We start from the raw sequence: 11,003 nt of genomic DNA, 5'->3' as shown, positions 1-11,003 counted from the left end.
TGTTTGATTTACAAAACCTATATTGTTTATGCATTTTCTTTGTTTCCATTATAACTGGATCAGTTACTTTGAATCACGATCCATTTTTCTCTTTCAAATTATGCATTTTTGCTTTTTGCATATTAGTGTTATTTTTGTGGTTGATTATTGTCAAAGGCTTGCTTGTTGACATTCGAAAGGAAAGGACAGATCGTAGTATTTTTGGCTTCACGTGGTATTTCCATTGATGGTTCAACATATATCTGGAAAAAATTCGACCAAAACTATTCTACCTAAAGGGAAGTTAGGCAACTTGCCATTCTGCTACATTAAACTTTATGATTATTTTTTTAATTGTGAATTCTGATCGAATAACATTTTTTTTAATTTTGTAATTTATGTATTTGATTCAACATTTTTTATATAACTTTCTGAGAATTTTCTATATAAAAAAAAGACTATTTTAAAAAAATGCTATTAATTTGTTGATGGGTTTATGGTATTTTTGCGCCATAAACTTTATCAAAAATTTCGACGAAAGACTATGATTATACTATGCAAATTATTTAAACTTTTCATTATAAATCCGATTTTAATAGGTTAGATAAATTATTTAAAATTTATATTATTATTATGATTATTTACAATTTCTGATCACTTTTTGCACCCGGACTAATGGTAACAATTAGCCAAATTTCAAATTTTCATATGCAGAACGTTGAATTGAAGATTGGCCACATGGGCACCAAAGGGAGAACACGACTTGGTCGCTTAATTCAGGATCAAAATATTGAATTGTTCAAAAGTAAAATTTCTATTTTCAGTTTGTCTGATTGAAGAAAGAATACAAGGAAAGGAGAAAGAATATAAAAAAGAAAACGACCGAGAAGAAAAATAAGACTCAAAATGTTTTTTATTTTTATTTTCTGCGTAATATAAACAATTTTGGAAAGGAGAAAAAGGGATTTTATAAAATAAAAATTGGGTGGAAAAAGTGATTTTATAATTTTTGAACTATATTGCTTCAATATTTTATATCTTTCATTATTATTTATAAGGATATAAAAATATATTTATTTTATCATTTTTATGAGATTGAATTCTCTTGGGCGAAGTTTTCATTTGAGTTCTCTCATGTGAAAATCTCCAACATTCAAATCTCACGTCCTCCTTTTTTTTGTTATTTGAATTTTCTTTCCTACTTTTAATTGAATCTATCTTACAATTACTCCAAATCTTCAATTAACTTATAACTTATTTAACTAGTTAATATACTTGTTTAACAAAATAAAGACGTTTGAGGAATGAGTTTATCTCGCTTACTTATGACGTTTTCCTTTGAATTTTAATTGAAGAAGCGTTGGAAATTATAGTTTATTATATTTTTATTCACATTATTTAAATGAATTCCTAATTTAGTACATCCTTTAATATTACATTAAATTATTTATTTCAATTTTTTGAGAAATGTTTTAGCCTTAGATTTTATATTTATTGATTAATTTTAAATACTAACAAATTAATAAATTAATGTAACAACTTTCTACCAACAATTTTTAGCTAAAAATAATCTTTAACTTAAAGTTAGTTTATCAATTATTTTTATCAACATAGCCGTAAAATATAAATGTATGGTTCATCTTAATTTGAAAAACAAAAAGGAAAAAAAACAAGCTGTAAATTAAGGAAAAAGTTGGTTAGAAGTGGAGGTTTTGTCCTTTTTTATGAGACTCGTTGGCTGAAATGGACAAAAGATCTCCTGCACTCTTGAGTCAGAAATTGATGCTCTGGACTTGCTAGGATGTTTTGTGTGTTGTAAAATGATAATTTAAGTAAATTGAGAGTAATGCTTTGGCACTATTCCAAGTTGGACACGTTCAACTTCAACCACACTTGTTAACATTAACAACAGTTCAACAAAGCAGTTCCTTCAATAAAAGGGAATATGAGTTCGTAAATAACACTGCCATTTGACAAATTGAATTGACACCTAAGCTTTAGTCATGGAAGAAAGTGCAGAATTATAATTTTTTAAAACAATTATCCTCGGCCACGTTACTTGCTGTGGAACATTTCAAACACCATTCGTCCAACCAGAAACACAAGTAAAATGGGTTTAATTCAGTAAAAAAAAAAAACTCCGAATCTTTCTGTTTCACTCTTTTGAGGTCCAACAGCAGAAGCCCAATCGCCTATTTTGTTTGTGTCTTTATTTTTTATATTGTTTGTGTTTATTTTTTATTGTGACTCGTGAGAATCACTTTCTTGTTCCGCTAGGCTATATAGTTTCGAACCATTATAGAAGTTAGCATCATAGGTTGGGCCAAGAATAAGGTTGTCTTATTCTCTGGAATGATCCGGCTATGGTTCCAAAAATGAGATTTTCTTTAAATTTACAAAAAGAGTTGAACAAAGACAATTTCGTAACGAGAAATTGATTGTTACCCTTTTCCAACAAAATAATAGTATGTAGAACTGTAGAAGAGATTTTATGTTGTTTTTTTATTGTGAGTTGCGAGAGTCGTTTTCTTGTTCCGCTAGGCTGTAGTTTTGGGCCACACTGGGGAGGTTAACATCATTTGTTGGGCTGCAGAAGGTTGTCTTATTCTTTGGATTGGATCCAGCTAAAGGTGACAAAAATGGGATTTACTGTACTTTAGAAATTTACAAAAAAGAATTCCGTAGACCAGTGATGACTCAAGTTTTTTATTGGTTGAATCGTGTTTATGGTCCAAATGGGACTATCCGGTAAGGGACTGGATTCGAATTCTGACGCAATAACCGTCCAAAGTCATGTTTATGGTTCATGAAAACAACTTTTTATTGATGAAAAATGATTTAGAAATGGTTCACATGTGATTTCAAGTCAAAATATGGTGTTTTGTGAGTCACAAGAGTAACTACTTAAAAAAATTATCAATTATTTTGATTCATTCGGATGCTCTTATGAATCAAAGTAATCAATTATCTTCTAATAATTGGTCGATTATTTTTTTCTTCTAGAGAGTATGCTTTGAATTCTGCCACCAAAGTAGTTGACTGCTTGGCTTGAGTAATAAACTGCATTGCCTTATTTGGGATTGATAATCCTTTGGATTGTCAAAATGTTTCGATATTTTTAATGAAATCCAAGTTACTTGTTTTGAATGTTATCTACCTTGTTTTCTAAACTTTATTTAGGATGTCTATTTATTTTCTTTTATATTGGTGTTTTTATTTTAGTTATAAAGAAAAAATAGTTTTAATGGATTGATAAAATATAAATAAATAAAAAGATAGTCCAAAATGCACAAAAATATGGCGTTTAAAGCATTGATTTCCCCCACCATATTGTACATCAAACCCATATATAAAAGGATTAAGAGAAGGAGAAATAGGGATATTTGGACACTCATTACCTCTCTCCAAGATTTCTTTGAGTACAATAAAGAGAAAAATGTTCACGTCTCTTCAAGGATCTGTGGAGGTTTCTTTTATCCTTTCTTATTTTATATTTCTCTAGATAAACCTTTTTTTTTATGAGATTTAGTTGATTTGTTTTTTTTTTCTGACGAGCTTTAGGTGAATTTTTATGCGATCCTTAGATATCTATCGTGGATTATTAATAAAATTTGATCTTTATATTTTGTGCTTAACGATTTTAAGATGATTGTTGATCTATATTGTGAATTAAAATTTCCTTTATAGATGTACTAAGAGACATAAACCTTTTAATTCCTTAAGCTAGGAATGGTTGTTGGCTACTCTCTCTGCCTTTAGGGATTTCTACCCCTGAAAGTATTTTCTTTTAATTTGAACTTTTTTTTACATAAACTTTAATTTTACCTAAGAACTTGGGGTTCTTATTTTAAAAAACAAAAGGTTCAATTGTCAAAGGAGTTGGGATTTAAATAAAATAGAAAATTTAGTAGAGAAAGTAGAAACCAAAATTAATAAATGTCTGTGTTAGAAATTATAAAGGAAATTGAATGAAACTTAATGATTTTCTCATTTGAATCAAATTAGTTTCTCTTGTATTTTATGTTTTCTCATACCTAAAAAAAACAATCCTTTTTTTAATTTAATTTGAATTGCCATTTTCATCAAACAGATCAAATATATATATATATATATATATATATATATATATATATATATATAAAATTCCTGTTAGAATTGTTTTTGTGAGCTACAAAACACTTGATCTTAGAAAATTACACTTGAATTTAATCCTTTTTATTACTTGCAATGAGTTAATACACTTGTCGGGTCCCATCTCAGGTAGATAATTTGTTCACACTTCGTTGAGAACACAAAATTAACATTAAAAAAATAACTTTCCTTGAGATGCCAAAAAATTACATTGAGTCATTAACATAAAAAAGATTGAAGATCAAACTGGACTTTCATTGGCATAACTTGATCATAATTGAGTACTACTAGTGCTCCTTGAATGTTGGTCACTGGTCACTGCAACGGTTTGTTAGAGAAGTTGCTATGGCTCGAGGTGCAATTGGATTTTATCAAAGGCGTGGCTTCAAAAATCAAAAGTGTGATGTTGAATTTCTTTGAAAATTGACGAAGTAATTATGGTTTAAGGATAGTTAAGAAAGATTGTCCAACTTTCGGAGAAATATAGATATAAAGGTGGGTTTAAGGATGTGATGGAGATGACACATAATCATAGCATGTGTTGGGTTGACTTTTATAATAATATCACCTTTAGACCTAATTAAATTATCTATTACATGTAGGAAGAGATTGATAAAAGAAATATGTAATATAATAAGTATCTCAGACGACTTATAATAGTAACTTGTATTAAGAATATATTATATTATGTTTTTTTTTACAAATTCTGTTATGTTACTACGTTTTATTTTTATTATAATGTTTTGAGTTATTTTTTAAAAAGAAGTTTTTCAAAAAGTAAATTTATTCCTCCTCTTGGCTAGAGTAGTTTAGCCAACTACAACCAAAGCAAATGGGTTGAGAAATATTAACAATATATTCTTTCAAAAATAAACTTAATTCTTGATTGAAATTTATCAAAATTTACAAAATCAATAAAGCTTAATAATAAAGAATAAAACCCACAATGTCATAATTACTAATAAATTTATTTAGTAATAAGAAAATTATAAAAAAAAGATAATAGTATTAGAAAGTGTTTGTTAATATTTTTCTATTTTAAAACTTATTTTACTACGTAGAATACTACGTGTCAAAAAATGTTACAAATAACTAATTTGCAATTAAATTTTTTATATAATTATCTTTTGGGCTCGTAGTCAGTCCTTCATTCTTATTATTCAAGTTTCTTTTTATGCATTCAATGATTATAAAAAAAATGGTTTTTTTCTTGTTATTCCCTTTCCAAAGCAATCTGGTTCAAGATATCGTCAAACACCGCTTGAACTTTAATTGAGGAAATCTTCTTTAAAATAAAATAAGTTATAATAATTATTGACTAAAAAGTTATCATAAAATTTAAAAGTTAAATAAATATATAAATTATGACGTGCATGTAAATCTTTATTCATAATATAAATTATTAATTTTCTTATTTTATCTTCTAAAATTTATCTCTCATTTTAAAGAATTTTTTTAAAGATCATTTAATAGAAACTAAATGCAAACAGAAACAAGTGAACACCTTAATACTGGCCTCTCCCAAATTATTTCGTCTTAGCATATTTCAAATGTTATAGTACTGTCTACATATGCAACAGCCCTTTACTGGTATTTTTTTATAGCTAAAATAACAAAAAAATTAGCATTGATTACTAATACTCTTCATCATTTTTTTGCTAAAATAAGTAACAATTCATTAAACATGAGAAGACATAAAAAAAAAAAAGTTGGGTCCACCAAGAAAATTGTAAGGTGAACTCTCACTCTCTCCACAAGAAGGCGATGAGGAAATTGACTAGTAGAAGTAGAAGTAGAAATATTCTTGGGCTTTGTGTGTAGCCTAGTGGAACCAGTGGACGTGGATCTAACGTCATTCCCTTCTTAATTCTACTACTACTATCATTATTTATTGAACCTATGAGGACTGGTGTTTGGTATCCACAACCACATCATTATCGGTATTATTAATTTATTACTATACACAACCCCCCATCATCTCATACCATATTGCATAACCTCTCCCATCTAATGGGAGAAAACCCTAACAATTTGAGTCTGAATCAATTAAACAATTAATAATAAATAAATTCCAAAAGCATAGTTGATAGTTGCAATGATTCATAAAAGTTTCAATCAGGATAAGTAATCATCAAATCAGACGGTTGCCAAGCGGAGGCGATCAACAGAGACAAATCCTTCCAACCAAGCTTGAGGGAACCATTCTCTTCGACCAGTGTATACCCTCTCCAAGGGAACATTCCCAGCAACAAGCTCGCTTGTGCAGCCGGGTTGCCCCTGAGCGAAACGGGCCCAAACCCGGCCCGTTTCAACTCATCCCCCCACCTCTCCAACTTAACCTCGCCGGTCCTCTTGGGCCCCCCCACGGCCACGATGTTCCTGATCTCGCAGCCCAACAGATGCTGCTCCACCGTGTGCCTCTCCAGGCTGTCCGCACCCAAACCATCCCCTAGCGCGTCGAACAACGCGCTGTAATAATGCAAGGCCTCCACGAACCGCGCCAGGAAGCTCCCTGCGTGGCTTAGATCCTGCTCAACGGTCGTTATCAGTTTCGGCCGAAGTTGAGTCAGCAATCTCAACGTCCCTAAATCGCTCCCCGTTATGTCGTATAAGCAGTGGTGCATCCAGTGCACCACGATTGCCTCGTTAGGTCGAACGCCGAGTTGACTCAGTTCCGTCACGCTTCCGATTTTGCCTTCCACGGGGAAGAACTCGAAGGGAAGACCGAGCGAGCTCGCAAAATCGGCGAGTCTCCGGCCGGTGGAGTCGAGGAGCTCCGAGGAGGATCCGAATCCGGTGATTCTCACGGAGCGGATTTTTTTGGAGCGAGAGGCGAGGATGTGAAACAATCCTGGCCATTGGAGGCCTTGCATGATGTCGAGGTCGATGATGTGGACTCGATCCTCGCCGTCTAAGGCCTGGAAGATCGCCTGGTTCGCGGTGAAGTGCGAGAACTTCACCAGTGGCGACACCGAGTTGTAGGATTGGAACGCGTTGAAGATTTTCTGCGACTGAGTTAGGGTTACCGATTTCGCGGTCAGCGGAGAGTAGGAGCCGATGCAGGAGCTCACCACGCGCGCCTGCAGCGCCTGGGCGAAGTACGCACCGACGCGCTCCGGCGAGGTCCCGTACGGCGAAGAGAGTTCCGCGATCTCCGGGAGGAGGTCGTTGGCGAAGTCGAGGTTGTCCATGGCGACGCACTCCGCGCATTGGAGGAGCAGACCGAGGAGTTTGAGACCGGTGGAATCGCCGCCGTGAGGCTCGGGATCGAAGGCTTGCTCCTCCTCAGCTTCGGCCGTAGTTTTCTCGCCGGAGAAGTTGGTCCGCTTGAAGGAAGGTTCGTCGGCGGGGGAATCGCCTCCGGCGTCAACGGCGCGCTTAGTTTTCATAGCGTTGGGGTTTGAAGTGCGAGGGGATCGGGGGACCAAGCTTTGAAGCATGATCGGTGCGGGTCGAGAGAGAGAATCGAAAGCTTTGGAGGAAAGTTTTGAGGGAAAAGTGACAAAACTGAGAGGGAAAGACAAGGAAAGTTTGTGCAGATAGGTAGACGGTGTGTCAGAAAAGGAGTGTTTGGAGAGAGAGAGAGAGAAAAATAAAATAAAATTAAGAGAGGTAAAAAAAAAAAAAGAAAAAAAGAAAGGAGACAGAAAGGGTGATGACTTTGTAGCCCAGAAAAGTTAGTTTGGGTGTTATGTTATCCTCTTTGGGTGCTCCGTTCTGTTTTCGATATTTCGTCGTTACCTTGGTTTTTATATCCCCAAAGCCTCTCATTATTAATTTGTCTCGCTAATCACACTCATCATCTCGGGCTGTGGATTAATTAAGGAAGATTAGTTTTTTAATTGCGTCATCTTTGGTTGTGCCAAAACCCCTTTAATTTACTCATCAAATTTTGTCCTATGTCCTACGAGTAGGACACCCGAAAATGATATATGTCTCGTTTTATCGACTATTGATCAATGATCAACTTCCCCGTATTATAATACTCCAAAATCTGACGATGACCATTTATTTGATAATTATTACTTGCTTGCAGCCTAGTTTTGGTATTTTTCTTCCACTTGCATCATATCTTTATTTTTTTCGTCTGCTAAATAACTATTTCTACTAAAAATATATATATTAAATTGCATCGCACTATAATTGATAATTGAGGATCTATATTATATTTTAGTTGACTCGATTAAAAAAATATTTTAAGGGTATTTTTGTTTAGTGAGTATTGGGTTTTAATATTATTGATAAAAAAATTAAATATTTATTATTAACCTTAAAATCTTTAGAAATAAAATTAAAAACTTTACGTCACCTCAAAATATATAATATGATTGTTTAGAATTCTTTTTATGTGTCTTTTTTAATTTTAATTTAATATTTAGAATATATAAAATTAATTGTCGATTACTCGTAATCACAGAAGTAAAACACACATCCTTACGTATAAAATCAAGAACGATTGGTAACAGTTTTATTTATATCAAATATAATGTTTTTTCAACTTCCCTGAAAAACAAGTTTGAAATAAAAGTATGGTTTCTTTAAATATATATATATATATATATATATATATATATATATATATATTAAACATTTCTTGAAGATAATAAAGTGTAGTTATCTTCTTCTCTTCTTTTTTTCCTGGTACAATGCTACTTGATATTATATGAAGCTGATTACAACCTATCTAATTTTTTACTTGGGTTGGGGTATCCAACCCCAAAGGTTGGTAGCATGACCCCACGTACGAGTTAAAATTTGTGTTCTTTATCTTTTATGCATAAGTAAATTAACATTCTTAGAATAGAAAGTTTCTCACTTTTATTTTTCTTTTTTTCCCCTTTCTAAGTATCGTCATTCTACTATTCATATGATAATAATAAATTCTAAATTAACGGCAAAAAATCATTCGATTCCATCCAAACAAAACTCTTTATTCTCTCTAAACTACATGACTTGTGCCAAGCAAATACCAACAAGCTTTATTAATGTTATTACTCAGGTATTTTCGATACGCTGATTATTTTGTATCCTAATAAAGCTCTCTCATGTAATAGAACAGTTTCACAAACCTGTTTTAATTAAGGTGACCAAATATATAAATCATTAAAAAAAAGTTGAAAATCTTGCTGAAATTTTGATTCTTTTTACTTTTGATCCAAAAAATTTCTTTTTTGGGCACATATTTCATATAGCAAAATAATTTATCTTTTAAATATATTAAAATAATCTCATTTTTTATTTATATTTGTATATTTTACACTTTGAAGTTTTAACTGTTTATCTCTTTCTATATGATCATTTGTCACTATTTCTCAATCAAATTTTAATAGATTTTTTTTTTTAAAAAAAATATCAATAAGAAAGCATAAACCTTATATTATAAATTATATTATTCATTTTAAATCCATTTTTTAAAAGGGTGTAAACCCAAATTATCGATAATATAGAGTAGTGTTTACAAATATTCATACCATATTGTAAAAAAATTATTAAATAAAATAATAAATATATTAAATATTTTAAAAGCATAAAACACATTCAATACTTAAGAGGCGTTTATTTTACGAAAACATCTTGCGTTTCAGGAAATCACATCCCCAAGAATATTATAGTTATGAATATTATTCTTTGGAATATATAAAAATGTGTTTCATTAACTTTTAACATTCCTAAAAATATTTTTAAAGTTTTAAAATAATAAATAAAATGGAATTTACAGTGAAGTTAGAAAATAACTTCCAACATTTGTACCAAAATGTAACTTTCTCACTCCATTAGTATGAGAATAAAAAGTTGTGAAAACATAAGAATGTTTTTTTTTAGAATAAAGGATATTAGAAAAATATTTTTCTGATCATCTTCTAAAAAACTTGGGAATAAGCATTTTTACTTTCATTTTTAGAGGGTGTAAGATGGTTATTTGAAACAAACGTTTCCTTATTGTATTAGAATAATAGGAGGATTAATAAGAATATATATATATATATATATATATATATATATATATATGAAAGATTCAAATATAAAATTGTACTTGAAAATAGTTAAATTTGTTGACCTTCGAAGCAGTTTTATGTTATGATGATTGCAATCATAAGTTAAATGAAATTAATGTCGTGGATCTTGTGCGACCGAAAACAAAACAAGAACAACAGAGTGGTAAGAAAAACAGGCTATCATTTTCTGAACAGTCCCTCTTATTCAATATTCAATGTTCCGAAACTTCTACCAATGACTATGGTCCAGTCAGTTCGGTCACGATGAAATTGCTACTAGTTATGAAAATATGCATATGTTATGTGGTGGAGATTAAATAAGAAGAATATGAATTCATTTTAAAGTGAACAAGTTGTTTCAGAGAGAGAAATAAAAATTAGGCTTAATTATATTTGAGTAAATTACTTTAATGCCTCATGAGGTTTTTTAAATATTTCTATTTCTTTTTTCTTTATAACTAAGATGAATATTGATTTTGTTGTCTTTTTTTTTCTTATCCAAATTAAACAAGAGTGAATAGTATACACCTCCAATTTATTATTAATCCGATTAAGTATATAGTCGAAAATTGCCAAACACCAGGTTAATTGACAGCAAATCATATTTCACAAAGGCAAATCAAACAATTCCAAGTTTAAATACCGTCAAGGTAAATATCTTTATACGGTTAACTAATTAAAAATTACTTCAAACATAAAAAATTTATATGTACTCCACATATAATTTTGAATTAATATAAAATACAACTGATACATTATAATGCAAGATTGAGCAAGATCAATACTATAATTAAATTCATTTAATTAATTCTTCAAAAGTTATTGTAAATTGTAAAATAAATTCAAAAACAAATTGCGCACAGTCCAGCCGAAAACACATTTCATACAATTAATAAA

The 11,003-nt window shown here is 31.1% G+C and overlaps 1 protein-coding gene across 1 annotated transcript; it reads right to left on the bottom strand.

Annotated features, from left to right (window-relative positions):
- Nucleotides 1-6,156: 6,156 nt before the first annotated feature.
- Nucleotides 6,157-8,098, bottom strand: LOC100816249 (scarecrow-like protein 23). The gene has a single exon (XM_003537701.5). It carries the CDS (start codon nucleotides 7,548-7,550, stop codon nucleotides 6,222-6,224), a length of 1,329 nt encoding a protein of 442 aa, XP_003537749.1. The 5' UTR covers nucleotides 7,551-8,098; the 3' UTR covers nucleotides 6,157-6,221.
- Between the last annotated feature and the right edge of the window lie 2,905 nt (nucleotides 8,099-11,003).

The sequence above is a fragment of the Glycine max genome, chromosome 11 (genome assembly GCF_000004515.6).
Source record: "Glycine max cultivar Williams 82 chromosome 11, Glycine_max_v4.0, whole genome shotgun sequence".
Taxonomy (NCBI): Eukaryota; Viridiplantae; Streptophyta; class Magnoliopsida; order Fabales; family Fabaceae; genus Glycine; species Glycine max.
The sequence above is the reverse complement of the archived record's forward strand: the minus strand, read 5'-3'. Positions and strand labels throughout refer to the sequence as shown.